This window comes from Ovis canadensis, chromosome 3 (assembly GCF_042477335.2).
Source record: "Ovis canadensis isolate MfBH-ARS-UI-01 breed Bighorn chromosome 3, ARS-UI_OviCan_v2, whole genome shotgun sequence".
Taxonomy (NCBI): domain Eukaryota; kingdom Metazoa; phylum Chordata; class Mammalia; order Artiodactyla; family Bovidae; genus Ovis; species Ovis canadensis.
Genome location: NC_091247.1, coordinates 83,904,189 through 83,923,652, shown reverse-complemented (window position 1 = coordinate 83,923,652; position 19,464 = coordinate 83,904,189). Strand labels below are relative to the sequence as shown.

Sequence of the window (19,464 nt, the reverse complement as noted above, 5' to 3'; positions counted from 1 at the left end):
CACACACACAGGGACCTAACAGCTTTCTCATCCCAAAGGATGAATCTCCAGTGAGTGGATTTCAGTAACCATGGCAAAACATGGTGGAGATACTTTACAGGAAAACCTCTATGGTTCTCAAGATACTGTAATCCACAGGCAATTTTCTACACCTTGGCTAACAAAGAGCAGTGAAACAACAAATCACATCCTATCATAGGTGTTATACCCTCAAGGTGGCTCCATTCCAAAGAATTCAGCATGCTTAAATCTCTTTTCATGGGTTACCAGGGTCCTCAGGAAAAAAAAAACAAGGAAAATCTCTCCCTACTTCACAATATGATGTGAAATCTACTTGGGTTCTACTGAGATGACAGTTACACACTGGTTAACTCTGAGAAAATGGAGCCAGAGGGGAGGCAAAATGGGCTAAGGACTATTCCAGTGGCTATAGCACTACAGGAAATCAAAACTGCTTCTAGAGACCAAGGACGAATCCCACTAAGTGCAAAAGAAAATACTGGCAATATTTTTTTTAGAAATCTTGTAAAGTTTGCTTATAAACAATAAGAGGCATTAAGATACAGAGGGGCAAGCACATAAGCTGATTTTTAAGTAGATCACACACTTTTCTTTTTTCAACAATTAAAAATTTTTATGCTATTGTATTAAAAAGCACTTGATAAGATCCAACTCTCTAAAGATTTTTAAGTACATGGCACAATTTTATTAACTACAGGTATGACGTTGTATGGCAGACTTCTAGAACTTACTCATTTTGCATTAACTGAAATTTTATACCTGTTGATTAACAACTGTCCATTTTCCCTTCCATTTCCCCCGACAACCACCATCCTGCTCTTGCTTCTATGAGTGATATATACTATTTTAGATATCTCATATAAGTAGACTAATGCAACACTGGTCAGTTTGTGACTGGCTTAAAGGGATATATACTCAGATTAATTTAAATGCCTTCATAATGATTTAAAATCCCATTAAATGAGCTAATGCCATTATTTAGCATGGGTGGACTTAAAGATTATCATGCTTAAGAGAAGGCCCACAGAGAAAGACAAATGCCAAATGATATCACTTATATGTGGAATATAAAATATGACACAAATGAACTTATCTACAAAACAGAAACGGACTCAGACACAGAGAACAGACCTGTGGTTGCCAAAGTGGGGCAGGAAGAGAGATGGAGGGGGAGTTTGGGGTTAGCGGATGCAAAATAGTAATATACAGAATGGATAGGTCCTACTCTATAGGATATGGAACTATATTCAACATCCTATGATAAACCATAATGGAAAATAATATAACCAAAAATAAGCACACACACACAGACTCACTTTGCTACCCACCTGAAACTAACAACACGGTAAATCAACCATAATTTAAAAAAATAAAATTTTATGAAAGAAAATTAATGTTCAGTGAGTCTTTCATTGAGAACTGTCCAATATATTGAAAATGTCCATACTCAGGTTTCCAAGTTATGATTCCATCCTAAAATGAACATTACTTTTCTCTCCAATTATGCCTTCTGCAAATGCAAATATTTTACCCCAACTTAAGTCTTCTCCTACAACTTATGGCTTATCTTTGGAATGATATTTATACTGATTAAAATGTTATCTCATTATCCCCCATTTTAGAGTATTCGGAGATACTTCTTCTGTTTCCTTCAAAATAATTAGTCCAGTGCTGAGTGCAAATTAGTAGCTTAGTAAGTATGTACAGACTGATTGATAAATAAATTCTTTTCTAACCCTGAACCAGAAAATCAATCAGCCCTCTATGTGATGGCCTTGAATGATGACTCAGAAGGCAGTCCTATAAACACTTCAGTGTGTCTAAACTAAGACATCTCATTTGCTAAGATAAAATTTCTTTACATAATTCTATTATAACCCCAAACTCTAATCTGCAGTGGGAAAATGAGATTACAGTAGCAAAGGCAGAAACCTAGTTGACATGGTAAACAACCCTTCTGCCCATAATCAATTTAGGTTCCCAGCAGCGGTGAATTAGAACTCATCATTTTTTTTTTTTTTGGCTCTTACCCTGTCTTATTTTTTATAGTAGTTATGCATTCATGAAAACATATGCATTTATAAAAACATTTCTTATAGTTACAATTTAGATTCTCAAATGATATTACATGTGGTTTGCTTCTAAAAGAGATAAATATTCCAGTCTGAAAAGATAATCCAAAGTGGAAGTCCATTAAAACCCTAAAATTATTCCATCTAAATTTTTTATATTACTTGGGAAAATTTTTTATCAATGTAAGGTGTCATGCCTCCATCATTTTAATTGGCTAAATGTCACAGATAAATACTTTTGCCACAAAGTAAGTCTAGAATATGCTGGATTCAAGGTAGTATGAGCTAATAGTCTTTTTTGTCTAACACTATTTTCTCTAGTATTGTTCACCATTTCTGATTTCCCCCAAAATACAATTATTATTCTTTTTCTGATCATTTCAAATTTTTCTTAACATTTTTTTCATTTTTTATAGCTGACTGCCTTCTTGTTCTACTCTCTGAATTGTTTTATCATATAGCTAAGTCTTTATTCCTTGGTATTCTATAGAGCAAGAAAAGAATACTGGTAATATAAATAGCAAAAACAAAGTACTTATTTTCCCTGGAATATAATTACGATTCCATAAAGCCTATATGGAATTTCTTTTCTACATATTTTTCCAAAAAAGTTATGTAAATATTTTGCATCCAAGAGCTATATTTGTTGAGATGTCTTACATGTTGTTTTTGCTATTTGCGAATAGCTATTGCTATTGTATTAGCAATACAATAAATACTGTATTGCTCGAGTAATGACGTTGCAATCAAACTTGTAAACATTAATAGTCTCTAGAGCTAAATTAATTTTGGACAGATCCATTGCTTAACAAATTATGGCTAGAAACTCCCAGTAAAATGATTTGCTAAGCGACCTACATACTTCATTTTCCAACTTTGCATTTTAAATATATAGCAGTAAATGCTCATGATGTTTTGAGTAATCTTCCAAAATTGATATTATTGTTGAGCTATAACTAAGTAATTAAATTTGATTTGTATCTACACTAATTAACCTTAACATTTTCCAGAACAGTCAAGCTAGACCTTGAAACACCGAACAACATTTTCTATAATTATTAGCAAGAAACTAGCATCATTAAAGAACAAACATTAGTAGCACTTCAAATTTTTGGATGTCACCTTCCTAACCACAAATCAAATTAGCATATTCTTCATTTATTTTTTATTAGCTGTTAACATTAGACAGAATTCCCTGTTGAAAGTCAGGATTAGCTAGCATGGGTTTAGTATTTGTCATTGATTGCATTTATACAAAAGCATGTGTTAATTGTTAATTATATCTGTCTAATGAGTGTTTGCATTGTAATTTTCAAGTGTTTTGCTGAGAATAAATTTTATTTGAGACCACAAGCGGCACTTACCACTAAATGGTATTTTCCTAAAATATGGATTTTGATCTTTAAAAGGGTCAAGTTGAAATAATTCAACTCATTTATAAAAAAATATGAATGAAGACAGACATGCCTATTTTATAAATTTAAATGACTTTTTCTACACTAAAACTGAGGTCAAAGATTAGGCATCTATCTTATTCTTGAAAACAATGAATCAATAAATCTGACTGTATTTTAATCTCCCTCCCTGATCAGATTGAACTCTATTTCAACCTTGGTTAATGACTTCTTAATTAGATATATTTTAAATCCAGGCTTTTCCAAGAATCGCTTTAAGATGCTGTGGAAAGCATCATAAATTCTGGCTTCATGCATATCATTAAACAAACAAAAGATTTTAAAAACTATCTAATAAAGCCGTTCAGTTCAGTTGTTCAGTGGTGTCTGACCCCATGGACTGCAGCATGCCAGGCCTCCCTGTCCATCACCAACTACCGAGTCCACTCAAACTCATGTCCATTGATTGAGTCGGTGATGCCATCCAACCATCTCATCCTCTGTCCTCCCCTTTTCCTCCCACCTTCACTCCTTCCCAGAATCAGGGTCTTTTCCCATGAGTCAGTTCTTCACATCAGGTGGTCAAAGTATTGGAATTTCAGCTGTAGCATCAGTCCTTCCAATGAATATGCAGGACTGATTTCCTTTAGGATGGACTGGTTGGATCTCCTTGCAGTCCAAGGGACTCTCAAGAGTCTTCTGCAACACCATAGTTCAAAAGTATCAATTCTTTGGCACTCAGCTTTCTATATAGTCCCACTCTCATATCCATACATGACTACTGGAAAAACCATAGCTTTTACTAGACAGGACTTTGTTGGCAAAGTAATGTCTCTGCTTTTTAATATGCTGTCTAGGTCATTCATAATTTTTCTTCCAAGAAACAAGCATCTTTGAATTTCATGGCTGCAGTCACCATCTGCAGTGATTTTGGAGCCCCCCAAAATAAAGTCTGCCACTGTTTCCCCATCTATTTGCCATGAAATGATGGGACCAGATGCCATGATCTTTGTTTTCTGAATGTTGAGCTTTAAGCCAACTTTTTCACTCTCTTCTTTCACTTTCATCAAGAGGCTCTTTAGTTCTTCTTCACTTTCTGCCATAAGGGTGGTATCATCTGCATATCTGAGGTTATTGATATTCTTGGCAATCTTGATTCCAGCTTGTGCTTCATCCAGCTCAGTATTTCTCATGATGTAATCTGCATATGAGTTAAATAAGCAGGGTGACAATATACAGCCTTGACGTACTCCTTTCCTGATTTAGAACCAATCTGTTGTTCCATGTTCAGTTCTAACTGTTGCTTCTTGACCTGCATACAGATTTCTCAGGAGGCAGGTCAGGTGGTCTGGTATTCCCTTCTCTTTAAGAATTTTCCACAGTTGGTTGTGATCCACACAGTCGAAGGCTTTGGCATAGTCAATAAAGCAGAAGTATATGTTTTTCTGGAACTCTCTTGCTTTTTCCATGATCCAACGGATGTTGGCAATTTGATCTCTGGTTCCTCTGGCTTTTCTAAATCCAGCTTGAACATCTGGAAGTTCACAGTTCCCGTATTGCTGAAGCCTGGCTTGGAGAATTTTGAGCATTACTTTACTAGCCTGTGAGATGAGTGCAACTGTGCAACAGTTAGAGCATTCTTTGGCATTGCCTTTCTTTGGGATTGGAATGAAAACTGACCTTTTCCAGTCCTGTGGCCACTGCTGATTTTTCCAAATTTGCTGGCATATTGAGTGCATCACTTTCACAGCATCATCTTTTAGGATTTGAAATAGCTTGACTGGAATTTCATCACTGGACAGACCTTTGTTGACAAAGTAAGGTCTTTGCTTTTTAATATGCTGTTTAAGTTGTGGCAACCCACTCCAGTATTCTTGCCTGGAAAAACCCACGGATGGAGGAGCCTGATAGGCTACAGTCCATGGGGTCTCAGACTCGAACACGACTGAGTGACTTCACTAGGTTGGTCATAACTTTTCTTACAAGAAGCAAGTGACTTTTAATTTCATGGCTGCAGTCACCATCTGCAGTAATTTTAAAGCTGAGGGGTATCCATAGTCCCATCCATGTATTTTAGGTGTTTGAGAACATCATCTCTCAAGATTACCTTTGTAATTGGATGAAATATAAATTCATTGTAAAAGATAAAAACTGAGTTGTGTCTACATACTTCACCTAGACTGCATGAAGACAGACTCTTTTTAACTTGGATCTGACTGTATGGACCTGACACTGGAAACAACGACCAGAGGAGAAACAACCCATTAAAAAAAAATAGAATAAGGGGTATTTGATAATATCATGTTTTCCCAGACGCATTTTGTTTGAATCTTTGATGCCTAGATTAAGGCTAAGTACCAGTCACCGCAACAAATTTATTCAAGTAATAGACCTATTAACTATCTTCAAACCTTATTGGTAGTAAAACTCTATAACACTAAGATGAAAATTCCTTAAAATTTTAGAAAGAAGAAAAAATGCAGGGATGTACTTTCATTACACTTATAAATAACATGTTTTGTCATTTCTAAAAGTTCATATTTCAACTTACCACATAAAAGATAGGAAGAATTTTATAGAACTAGGAATGGCTATTCATCTAGAATACTCCTAAGAACACATACACAGAGATGCTGATAATTCCACTGATTCTTACCAGTTTTCACAAGATGTCTAAATTTCTAAAGCTGAAATTTGGCAATATTCCTTCCATAGCAAGAATTAAATCCATTTAATGGCATAGGGTGAATGTTTGAAATAGAGCTTGACAGACTAAATTTTACCATCGAACCACTGTCTTTTTGTTCTACTACACTCTGCCCAAAAGAAATTTATTTATGCTTTGGTAGAAGTCCTGGACACCAGACTAGACAGGGAAAGCTGCCTCTCAAACAAGTACAGAGCCATTATTCTCAAGAGAAAGCAATATTGCATTTTTTGAGAAAACATCCTAGGTAAAATGAGTAAACAGAACAAAATACCAATTTGGTCATATTTAAGAGCTACCCTTGTGAATTCATTTAATAACATGCAGTATTCCTTTAATAATATGCAGTAGCACTTGTAATCCATGTAAAAGTCTATCTAATACAAGAGGGTTCAATAACTGAAATGATTATGAAATGTAATGAGCAAGAATTCCCAGCAAAGAAATAAAGTTTATGTACTAATGTGGGCAGGAACATAATCAACACAGGCCTTTGGGAAAATCCATCCTTGGGTGTGCAGGATATTCATTTCCTATTACCCTCTTTCAGTAAAGTATCTGTCCCAACAAAACATGTCTCACTAAGTGGAATGTTAACAGCATAAGAACCAATGTAAAATAGATACTGAGCAAAAGCTCTCCACACACACACATCCAAGGAAGGCTATTACAATCTCTCTTAGATTTCACTGTGATAGCACACTGCCCATCTCTATAAATACAATGTCAAAGAGGTGAAAGACACTGGAAGCCTCTTTTAGGAAAATCTGTTTCCTCTGCACCGCCCCCCCAATCCTTGTATCTATTCTCTACACTTACAGAAGAAATTTCATCTTGAAGAGAATGCACCCGTGATGTCACATGCCATTAACAAGAGTTAACCATTTTGATAAACTACATTTTATATTGTTTATCCTGAAATTCCTAAGTTGTCAATGATCCCATCAACATAATCATTCATTTGAAAATATTCAAATATTGAATAAAATGAATGTTTCACTGCAGATATTATAAACAGTTCCTTTTCTTCCATCCTTGCAGTTTGGATATTATTGACTGAGTCATATTTTCTGGTTTGCTTTTGGTGAGTGCAATGCCCCTGGCCTTAGGCAAGGAAGGAGGAAAAGTTCTCTAAACATCCTCTGCCAATGGAGGAATCATCACACAATCAGATATTCTATGTTACAGCGTTGGCAAATTTCACTGTAAAGTGTCAATAGGAAAACTTAATTGTTTCCTACTTCTTTTCTCTGACCTGCTCCTTGTCATTTCAGACACTTAGAATTTTATTTCTCTCATCATCCCTATGCCAGCAGGGTAAAAGGGTTTGTTTAACCATGTAAAGTAAAATCAGACTAGAACTAAAAAAGAACTTTATGACTTTTCCCCATTGGCATCAAACTGAAAAGGCAGGATTGGTCATTAAATTATAATTAAGCATTAGCATTTCAGCAGAAATATTATACTATCACAAAAACAGTGTCAGAGAAAAGCAGCAAAAATCATTTCAGCCAACCCTTGTAGCCAGGAAATTATTTTGGGGCTTTCCCAATTTGTACTCAGTAATGAAGTTAGGACATAACGTGACTTTTGCGATATTCCCTTTCTGTGTGTCTGTTACATGATCAAGATAGAATACAAGTTTCTTAACTAATCACTAAGTGCATAAATTCTGTCAGAAGACTCATTTCACCATGATCTATAAATGTACTTAAAAACTGTAAATGCATAAAAGTAAAAATGAAAGCACATTAGGATCTTGACATATATAGTATATTGATCAGAGGCACATAAGCTAGAAGCTGGGATATTTTGATACTTTGAAAGTGGTTCTGTATAGTAACCAATCCATTCTTTCTTCACCATTTAGTTTTTAAAAAACACACACATGTTCACACAACCACAAACGCACTCAACCACACACATAGGTATAAAAAAAAAGAACTTACACAATTTCGTCATTCTGGAACTCGAGCTCTCCACATGTGTCCTCGAAGTCCTCTCCTCCACCTCTGGCAGTCCCCTCAATGGTCTTATAGGGAACGATAACATTTCCACGTGCTCCAGATGTTCTCAGGACTTTCACCTCCATGATGCCAATGCTCTCACTCACATGAGTCACGGGTTCCTCAAAAGTAAAGATGCCAGCGTGGTCATCATCAAAAATAGTCACGGTGGCAGTGGACGGAGATCCCAGGCAAGCAAGGGTAGAGACATGACTGGCCTCCAGGATGCCATCTTCCGAGGCTTCCAAAGATACTTTGACGTTGCTGAGATGCACAAGGAAATTCTCATCCTCCTCAAAGATGTCATCATCAATGATGCCAACTCTGATTTCCTTCTGGGTCTCACCAGGCTTAAAGACCACAGTTCCTTCCGTAAATTCGTAATCAGATCCAGCGTTGGCTGTACCATCCTCTGTTCTGAAGTCAACAAACACAGTGTTGGTCAAATCACCACCTCTGCGGATAATGGTCAGGGCTACTGTGCCACAGTTCTCCAGACACTGATATGTCCCTTGTTCAAAGAAGATCTTACTGACAGGGTCATTTTCAGCCACTTCCGTGTTAACCTCATGCATGCTGACGGCTTTCCTGGCTTGGTCTGCTGCATGCCTCTTTAAAATGTTGCCCGCTCCAGTCATCAGGCGGGTAGCTTGAATGCGGTAAAATGCCCGACTTTTTTGCTGCTGACTTAAGACTTGGTAATTGGCTAATTCTATTAATTGCTCTATTTCCTTCTCTGGATGCTTCTGCTTGAGTTCCTTCAGAATCCTAGCCATTTCTCGCCTGGCTTCTTCATCATCTTGGTCCCTCTCATCAACCTCCAGAACCAGGGCTCCATCTAAGAAACTGTCAACATGGGAATTGACCACTTTCCCATCCATTTCAATTTCTGTCTTGGAAGATGGCCTGTCTCCTTCGTGTTCAATAATCATTCCCCTCTGCTTGCCAGCCCGATACCTCTTGTAGACATACTTGTAAAACAGAAGCCTCCTGTCTGCCACCCAAGCAAACACAACACAGATGGGGAAGAAGAAGAAAGTGAGCAAACCTTCCCAGACCTCCACGACCCCAGGGGAGCTGACAGACAAGATGATGTAAAGCCAGGTATAGGCAAAGATGCTCCATGCTGCTGTCACAAAGAACACACGCAAATGCTTGATCTTCCTCGTCTCCCCATCCGGGACGACGTAAACACAAAGCGCAATGATGATGAACATGTTGAATGCGGCACTCCCCACAATGGTGCTAGGACCAAGGTCTCCTGCAGTGAAGTTATGGCCACACACCTCAATTACTGAAAGGAGAATCTCTGGAGCTGAAGATCCTAGGGCCATCAAGGTCAGGTTGGACACTGTCTCATTCCAGATCCTCACAGTTGTCTTGGTGGTCTCTCCATTGGGTTTCTTTATGGTGATTTCTTTCTCTTGAGACGTGATGACTTCTATAGAGGACATGAACCGGTCAGCAATGATGGAGACTCCAAGAAACATGTAGACCATGGCCACAAAATACACAGTCGCTCTAGCAATTTTGTCCCCAAAGGAAGGGTCCTGGGGCTCCCAAATGGGTAAAATCACCCCCTTCTTACAGTAGTAGGAGCCAGTACACTCGCCCGTCTCATTGCCTTCGCCTTCCATTTCTGTCTCAGCACTTATATGGTCCACATGAGAGAACAAGAGAGCCACCATGGCTAACACATGAAATCCCATCGACAAGGTGGGTGACAGACGGGGCTGCAGCATGCTGGACAATGGCAGAGTTCCAACTGTCCCAACCTACTGGGGAGAACAAGAAAGGGGGAGGGTGGGGGAAAAAATCACATCATTAGATCCGGACCCAAAGCACTCAAGTGACCCAATTGTTTTTATTACATTTACCAATGGTTTGTTTATATTTGACTATCACAACATCTACGGTGAATCATGACTCTAAGAATCCATCTGTGATAAAGCAATCCTTAGTAATGTTTACAGCCCAATCTCTCCACTTGTGGATTTTCTACATGTAGTCCCATTTACTGAGCAATGAGCAATGTACACAGCTGACTTACTGGAAGAAAACGTTCAATTATATCCTTGGCTTGTTGAACACACATACAAGCATGCTGACAGCCAATGAGAAAAAGCACAAAGTTTTGACGCATTAAATAATCTTTTCCTTGTTGCTAAGGCAGATCTTCTTTTAAACTGTGGTTAACACAGTCAACCTTCCAAAAACTGTTTCATTGCCAAAATCATCTGAAGAGTGATGCTCTGAAGTTTAGATTCTAAAAATCCTACAAATGCATGACCTAGTAACGATCTTTAAATTCTGGGGCACAGTTTACACTGTATTCAATGCAATTGTGTCCTATGGCTCATGAGGGTCACTTGGACTGCAAAATCAAACCAGTTGATTCTAAATGAAATCAACCCTGAATATTCACTGGAAGGACTGATGCTGAAGCACCAATGCTTTGGTCACCTGATGTGAAGAGCTGACTCATTGGAAAAGACCCTGATGCTGGGAAAGACTGAAGACAAAGGAGAAGAGTGCAGCAGAGGATGAGATGGTTGGATGGCATCATCGACTCAATGGACATGAATCTGAGCAAACACTGAGAAATAGTGAAGGACAGGGAAGCCTAGCATGCTGTAGTCCATAGGGTTGCAAAGAGTCGGACATGACTTAGCAACTGAACAACAACAAATCTATGGATCTTAGAACCACAGAGAAATCTTCCAGCTTGCCTGCAATCAAAGCTCAATGGTATTTGCACTTGAGGGGAAAAAAAAATCTGTTGTAAGGCAATATTTCCACACGATAAGTATAGTTTTTAAAAGCATGTTTTGATGACAGAACATTTCCTCCTAATTTTCAGCAACACCAGGTCTTCTGATGCATTAGCAGCTGGGCATCTGGTTCTTCAAGCGCTGCTCTTCATATCTGTGCACAGATCTCATTCTAGAATCTGAAGGCTGCCCATGGCAGGAAAGGGAGATAAGCAGGCCCAGGTCTGGGCATGTGTCCTGCCCAGGTCTTGCCTGACAGGCTGTGAAATCAGTGCTACCAGCCTTAAATGATCCTTCTCTGTGTCAATGTCAGACTATTCATGGTCATTCTAAAATACACATCAGTTCCATAGAGGACGCAAGTGACCTAAAAATACAGGGGCAATAATTCCAGCTAAATTAAATCATGTGGCAAAATGACAGTGACCAAAAGTACCTATGGGATTAAAGGGCTGTTAGGCAACTGGGGACATGGCTATAGCACCACGGGTGGGAGTCCAGGTTCATGGTCGCTCCACCTACCGCTCTGCTCAGGTAACCAAGGTTTGTGCCCCTCAGTGACCTTGTATCACCTCTGATTCCAGGATTTTGGTGGTGGAGAGTGGAACAATGAAGAAGAGAAGGATCTGCTGCAAGTCAGGGTGACTCTGGTCTGGAAAGCCAGTTATAACATCCAATGACATAGGGATAAGAAGGGGCCTGAGTCAGGTCTTAGTCCTGTGGCCTGACATAAAGTTAAATGTAGAGCTGGGTTAGACCCCTTCGTGGCCTCAGGCTAAGTCATCCCCACATTTACCTACACTCTCTGCCCTAGGCTTACTGCCAATGGCTTATACTGAAAACTGCACCAGGGTCCAGGAGAACCCGTATCTGGCCCAGCACATTCTGGCATCACCTAAAGCACCCTCCTCCCCACTTTTTTTTAAAGCTCATCGCTATAGGGAGATAAGCTTTGACATTTTCCTCACACTAAAGAAGACCCAGCAGAGGGCTGTGGTGGTCGGACCCCATTCTAAGTAAAAGGTGGAAAAATAGAAGAAACATATTAAAAATATGCAGTTCATGGTCAGCGTATCTCCTCGTTCAGGCATGACTCGGCTTGAGCGGGTTGTAGGATCTCTTCTTAAAACAAGGTAACCCTGAACCATCCCTGTGAGAACAGTGGCAGACCTAGTTCTAACTACCTTGCAGCAATTTATTCCACAGAGTTATGAGAGCTGCCCAGACAAATTTTAGGACATGATGGGCTCTCCTCTAGGTCCTGAGAATTCATCAGTGAATTTGTTTTAAAGTCTCTGTCTTTGCAGACCTTATATTCTAATGGGGAGGAAACAAACAAATAAATGTAAATGTCAGGTGGTAAAAAGCACTGTAATGGTGGGGGGTAGGGAGCAATTTCAATAGGACAGGAAGTCTGTATGTTATGGTGTCTGTGCCAGGTTTTGTGTGTCAGTATGTGCACACACATGGAATGCATGATTTTATAATGGACAGTTTAAAGAAGGCCTCGCTGATAAGGTGCCGTTTGAGCAAAGTCCTGAAGGAAGAAGAGGCCCAAGCTTTGTGGATACTTGCAGGAAGAGAATTTCAAGTTAGGTACAAAGACCTTGATGAGAATTGTGCTTTGCATAGTCTAGGGACCAGGAAGAAACCTGTGTGGTGAAAGAGCAGTGGTGGACAGAAGCAGGGCTCAGGAGCTGGGAACCCAGCAGGGACAGGTCACGAGGGGCACTGAGGCCACTGTAAGACACTGGCATTGATTGTGAGGGAGATGGGAATCACAGAGAGATTCCAATCAGAAGTGTGCTATGAGCTGATTTATCTTTTAAAATAATCTCTCTGCTGGTTCACTAAAGAACAGACTATAAAGACAAGAAGAGAAAAAAGGAAGCCAGCATTTGCCTATTATAAAAAAAAAAAAGTCTGATCAAGGCAATGATCCCAATGCCCTGCAGGTATATAAAATGATATAGTAAAGATCTAAAGTTTAAAAAGGAAAAATAAACATTTGCAGTGACCTTTTGGAAGATTAAAGCAACTTAAAACATTTTGGTAACCTGTAAGGATCAGGAAGGTTAAGAATTTGCTCAGAGGGAATAGTACCGAACACACAGTCTACCAGAACAGACACAAAGTTGCGCCTGTCTCCAGGGTGGATAGAATGAACCACTCCCTTGAAATTGCTGCCAAGGCGCATCATTCCATTCCTCACATCTCAGTCAAAACAAACCTCCCAAAATGCACATCACACTCTCTCACTCCCCTTAAAACTCTTCATGGCCTATTGCCCTGAAGACAAATGCAAACCCCCTCAATAGGCTATTTAGACCTTCCAGGATCTGGCCTTTGAGTTCTAAAATTTGGGAATTCTCTCAATTCCTGAACAGGACAGCACTTTCTTACCTCCAGGTCTTTGCATATTGTGCTTTCTGTGCCCTGAACTAGTTTCCTTCTTTGAAGCACATTTCAAAATGACACCACAGCAAATCACAAATCACAGCTGATTGCCTGAGATGGTAATCCCAGGCTCCATCATTAAACACTGTCCCAGACACCATGTTAAATTTTTTACATCTGTCTATATCTAATTATTATATCTAATACTTCCAGAAACAAGCATTGCCCTGTTATACAACTCCTAATATTGCCATTTCCATTAGAGTCTGTGTGAATAGCACCCCTAACAATATACTGTAATCCTGTTTGTAGGTGGGAAGACTGAGGTTCAGACAGGTTACATACTTGCTGAAAGTCAGACAGTAACTAAGATTCAAAGCCCGGTCTGTCTCTGAGACTGATGTAATCCCCTGCTCCAGTCTACCACACCTGAGAGTGTATATAGCAATCTTTTGAGAACTATTGGATTTGGGCTTAGACTAGCTCAATGGAAAACCTCTTGGCTTCTATGTGGGGATAGGTAGCAAAAGTCCCATAAAAGGTTTCCAACAAGCCTAGTTTTATCTTACGGATAACAGACTGACACGGACAGATATCCGCAGCTGGGAGGTAACCTGTGGGCTGTGATGTTCCCGGAGACAACTGGCTCCCACTCTCCCGCCTTTTAGCAATTACCTGGTAACCTCTTCTGCAAATACTCTCAGGGCAATCTCTTCAGTCTGTCAAGAAGCAGCCCTGCCCCAACCAACATCTCCCAATACGCTCCCAGCCAAAAGGGTATCAATGTCTAAGGGTGGACAAAGCAGTAAAAAAAAAAAAAAAAAAAAAAAATCCATCATTGCTATTACACAAAAAGGAAGGGGACTTCTGAGTTTAACTCAAAAATGTCACAATTATATTCAAAAGATGGTTTCACAGTCATCTAATTTGTGAGGTCAGTGGACCAAAAAACACTGCTATAGCTTATTGGTCATGAAGCAACTGGAAAGAACTCTCTGGACTTCAGTTTCTTTCTTTATTAAATTAACACCAAATCCAAATGCTTGTGAGGATATGGGGTTTCTTTACCACTGAGCCACCAGTGAAGCCCTGAGGATGTGGGTTAGGTGTCATCAAAAAATGAGTCCTTCTTCATTTTTTCCCTCCATGTTTTGTCTCAATTCTGATGCCTCAGTCATCAGATGTAAACAGATTTGACTCTTGCCACTGTCCCCTCAAATATTTATTTCTATGAAAATTAAGCAGCAAATAGTAGCTGTTGATGTATTAGTCTGCTGCCTGACCTTCTAACCTTTCACCCTGATCTACTGAACTCTGAACAAGGGGTAGTCTGATCTTCACAGTGGTTTCAGATAAGCCCTTACACCCAGGGACAGTTCTTACTTAGGAATGTTCATTACATCATCCAAACGAGCCTTCAGCACACAGTCGCAAGAATCCTCACATTATCTTCTGCTCACTATTTATTTTAAAGCAAACCAAACAGCCCCAACACCTATAGATGACAGACCTGAACATCACTGACAAAGGATGGTGAACAGGTATCAAATTGAGTGAGCCCACCCCTCTATGGCACAGAAACGGATGCATGTGCTCGCCAGGCAGATCATCAAACTGCCACAGCAGAGGTTCAAGGAGGACTGAGGCAGCACCACAGTGGGAGCTTTGGTGCTTCTGACTACAAGGGGAACCAGCTCAGAGAGGAAGCACCTCTGGCCTTCTCACCAGTTCTGTGCTTGAGGTGGCCTAGTCTCATTTTGCTGATCAGCAGCTGGGGTTTTTCCAAGGAACTCCTTGACTCTCCACCAAGACCTGGAATCCCCACCTCTGTAATTCTTGCTGACTAAAAGCCTCAAAACTAAGCAATGAATCTGTTTCTAAGGCAACGGTAAAGCAACCTTGAATTCTCATTCGCTACAAATGCAAGCACTTCCAAATGCTTCTTGACAAAGATGATGCCAGAGGCTGGCCTTCTTTATCTGATCATCCGCGGAGGGTGCCAATTACCATCCTGGCCCCCACCCTCAGGCCATCAGGCCATGGCCACACGTCACCAAGGAGCTCCTTCAGGGCCCACAGCAACTCTCTGCTATTACTTTATTTTTTCCCCAAAGAGAGAGTTTCTACTTTTCTTCCTGAAAAATGAGGACAGGTCCTCTGGGAGACAAGCAGTTAGACATCACATAAGGGACTCAAGCCCCCTGCCCAGACTTATAAGACTACAGGGCCTGTCCCTTGTCAGAAAACACCCTCTTCATTCATCAAAGGTAGCAGCTGGGGTAATGGTCAGGCAACGTGGCCAAAAAGGAAAGATGGCTTCAGGATTTAGGATAATGAAAATGTCACTGAAAAGTCATGAGACCCTTTTTCCCTTACATTGCTTTTCTATACAGAACTTATTACTTTTTATTGAATTATAGCTGATTTCCAATGCCGTGTTTATTTCTGCTGCACAGCAAAGTGATTTGGTTATACACATACATGCGTTCTTTTTTATGTTCTTTTCCATTATGGTTTATCCCAGGATATTGGATGTAGTTCCCCATGCTATACAGTAGGACCTTGCTGTTTATCTATTCTATATGTAACAGTTTGTATCTCCTAACTTCAAATTTTCAGTCAATCTCTCTCCCAATTCCTTCCCCCTTGGGAACCACAAGTCTGTTCTCTACGTCTGTAAGTCTTACAACTTACTACTTTTTATACATCATAGACTTTATTTAACAGTTCTGCTTATTCTCTCTCATAGATGTCAACTCTGTAAGGGTAGGGATTTCTGTCTCTTGTTCACCCAGTGCCCTCGCGCACACCCTGCTACATGGAAGATGCATAGCACCTGCTTTTATTAAATGCATAAAATACCTCTTGGTTGGCCTTGTGCTGATTCACCAAATCTCTGGTGTGGAATCAGAATCCAGGGGCTGGGCCTAGGCATACGCATTTAGAAATGCTCCCTAGGTAAGATGGATACCCCTAAAGGGAGCAGAGGCCAGTATCAGACTGAAAAGCCACAATCAATATGCAGTAGAGAAGAATGAAGAATGGCAACACCATTTCGTTTACTTGTTTTCACTACAGAGATTAACAATACTGTTCTTTCCTAGCAAAGAGCTCCTTACTGAGGTACTTCATGCAAAATAACCTTCTCACGCTGCCCCTCCTTTCCTCCTGAATAAACATGTGTAGTTTACATCAACCCATCCAGAGATTTTCACCTTTCCCTTGCCCATCTCCTGCCGCCCCACCCCCAAGGAAGGCTTTTGTAAGCACTCCCATTCATCACGTGACAAGGAAAGATGATCCATTTAAGGGATCATCAGCTAAAATCTGAGGTTGGAAATCCCTCCAAAGGCATGTAATAATCTCAAGGTTTTTCCATTCAGTCAGGAGAAAAGAAAATGGGGAATGACATCCTAGCAGTGAACAAGCAAAAACTAAAATAAAAGAAGGCAATCTGAAAAGCTGTGGAGAATGATACCAAATTTTAGCCCAACAAGTAAGTTAATACTTAGCTCTCATGACAATAAATCATTTTTTAAAAAATAATCTCAACACAGCCCACAAATGTATAGTCTTGGGGTCAAGACATGTTTATCTTTTAATTTTTTAACTGATAAGTAATCCAAAGAAATGAGAAAACAACACATTCGTTCACAAGTTTGCCAAGCTTTTCTTAGCCACTCATTTGTGCCAGATACTGTTTTAAAGACATATAAAATTATATTCCCCAAAGATGCTCAGATTCTAGTAAGTCATTACAAGAGACAAGGAGTGAGTCTTGCTTTCCAGAAGACAGAACTCTTCCATGACTAGGGAATCAGGAAGAGGAGAGACTTCCCAGGCATTCAGAGAGTAAGACCATGACCACACCTGGATGCCCTCAAAGTGGACCACCTCTTTTCCAGGTTAACATACCTGGGGTCTTGGGGTCATACAAGTGGGCTTCTAGAAACCTCCAACTGCTCCATCTACAGTCTTGCAACCGAAAGATTTCAAATGTAGTGAATTCCCAGAGGGGGGCCTCAGATCATCTCTTCCATGAAACTTTGAGGGGTCTCATGTTGGACAATAGCAACTATTTCAGGTAATGATTTATTCACCATCCACCCTGAAAAGAGCAAGCTTTCCTGATGTTTGACCTTACACTGAAGAAAAATGAGGTCATATGTGTGCATTTATTTCTGGGTCACCAAAAAAGATCTCCTACCTAAAAATATTTCCCACACTAGCTTGTTGACATTGCGCCTTCAGACATTTGAGTGACGTATAACCCTCCTGGTATTCCTAGTTCTACAGAGTAGACCATTTATTTGTTCTCAAGCATTTATTGAACGGCTTCTAGTGCAAAGCACCGGACCAAACACGGTGGGGATTACAAAGCGGACTGATTCCCGGTCCCTGTTCCTGATCAAATTTACAGTCTTCAAGTGATATTTACTCAAATGACCATGAATAGGAGAAAGAAGATGGAAAATTCCATAAAAGGAAAGGACTGGAAAAAACAGAAGCTGAAGAGAGTAAGGGCATTTCAGAAGGAAGCAATGATGTGACTAAAGGCATAGAACAATACTTCTTCAACTTCACTTCACCTAAGGATCTTCTGGAAAATTCATTAAAGTGAAGATAACTGGGCCCTATCAATGGGTATACAGTAAATCTAAAGAAAACAATGTAAGTCTTAATTGCTCAGTCGCATTCAACTCTTTGTGACTCCATAGACTGTAGACTGTAGCCCACCAGGCTCCTCTATCCATGGAATTCTCCAGGCAAGAACACTGGGGTGGGCAGTCATTCCTTTCTCAAGAGAATCTTCCTGACCCAGGGATTAAACCTGGGTCTCCTGTATTACAGGCAAATTCTTTACCTGCTTAGCCATGAGGAAAGCCCTGTAGCTCTAAAGAGGAACCCCCAAATTTGAATTTTAAGAAGCACTGTAGGTGATTCCGATGTAGATGGCCTTGGCCCTGGCATGACGGGTAGAAATGCATAAAAGGCAGAACTGGGTAGGAAGGCAGAACTAGCTTGAAGGGCATCAGCATGTTTAGCAAACACAGCCTAGAGAGCAAAAGGACATAAACAAGGTCCTTGATGGAACATGGTGCTTACATATTAGAAGATAACTGTTGTAATATCAGTATGATGCTGATGTGAAATAGTACATCAGATGGGCTCTCATCACCAACTGGGACTCCAGACAATACTAAACTATTGAAGTCCCAGGATTTCCCTGGCAGTCCAGTGGATGAGATTCCATGCTTCCAATGCAAGAGGCACAGGTTCAATCCCTGGTTGGGGAACTAGGATCCCACATGCTATGTAGCATGGCCAAAAAATAAAAATGGCGAGTGTATAGGGTAGGGAAGAGAGAAGAGGGCAGAGAAAAATGGACCCTAATCGGCGATCAAAAGGGTCCTCCAAAGAGGAGATTAAATCACTGAGAGTAACATACATACTTCGTAATTTTGGCAAGGGCTTGCTCTGCTTTCCTCAAAGAGAAACAGCTAAGGATAGCTAGGAACCTACACAGACATAGGGCAAAGGAGCAAATCCATGGAAATCTGCAGTTCAGTTCAGTTGCTCAGTCATGTCCAGCTCTTTGCAACCCCATGGACTGCAGCACTCCAGGCCTCCCTATCCATCATCAAATCCGAGTCCACTCAAGCTCATGTCCATTGAGTCAGTGATGCCATCCAACCATCTCATCTTCTGTCATCCCTTTCTCCTCCTGTCTTCAATCTTTCCCAGCATCAGGATCTTTTCAAATGAGTCAGTTCTTCCCAGCAGGTGGCCAAAGGATTGGAGTTTCAGCTTCAGTATCAGTCCTTCCAATGAACATTCAAGACTGATATCTTTTAGGATGGACTGGTTGGATCCCCTTGCAGTCCAAGGGACTCTCAAGAGTCTTCTCCAACACCACAGTTCAAGAGCATCAATTCTCCAGTGCTCAGCTTTCTTTACAGTCCAACTCTCACATCCAAACATGAATACTGGAAAAACCATAGCCTTAACTGGATGGACCTTTGTTGATAAATTAATGTCTCTGCTTTCTAATATGCTGTCTAGGTTGCATAACTTTTCTTCCATGGAGCAAGCATC

At 40.2% G+C, this 19,464-nt stretch overlaps 1 protein-coding gene across 5 annotated transcripts in view; it reads right to left on the bottom strand.

Moving 5' to 3' along the window:
- Nucleotides 1-19,464, bottom strand: part of SLC8A1 (solute carrier family 8 member A1) — a 379,296-nt gene that overhangs the window by 346,046 nt on the left and 13,786 nt on the right. For 4 of the 5 annotated variants that reach the window (XM_069583489.1, XM_069583492.1, XM_069583491.1 and 1 more), the window contains one exon: nt 8,144-9,975. In XM_069583489.1, the coding sequence (XP_069439590.1) occupies nt 8,144-9,975 (1,832 nt within the window). Of the gene's footprint in view, nt 1-8,143; nt 9,979-19,464 lie in introns of all 5 variants that reach the window. The other variant, XM_069583493.1, reaches the window with a different exon arrangement.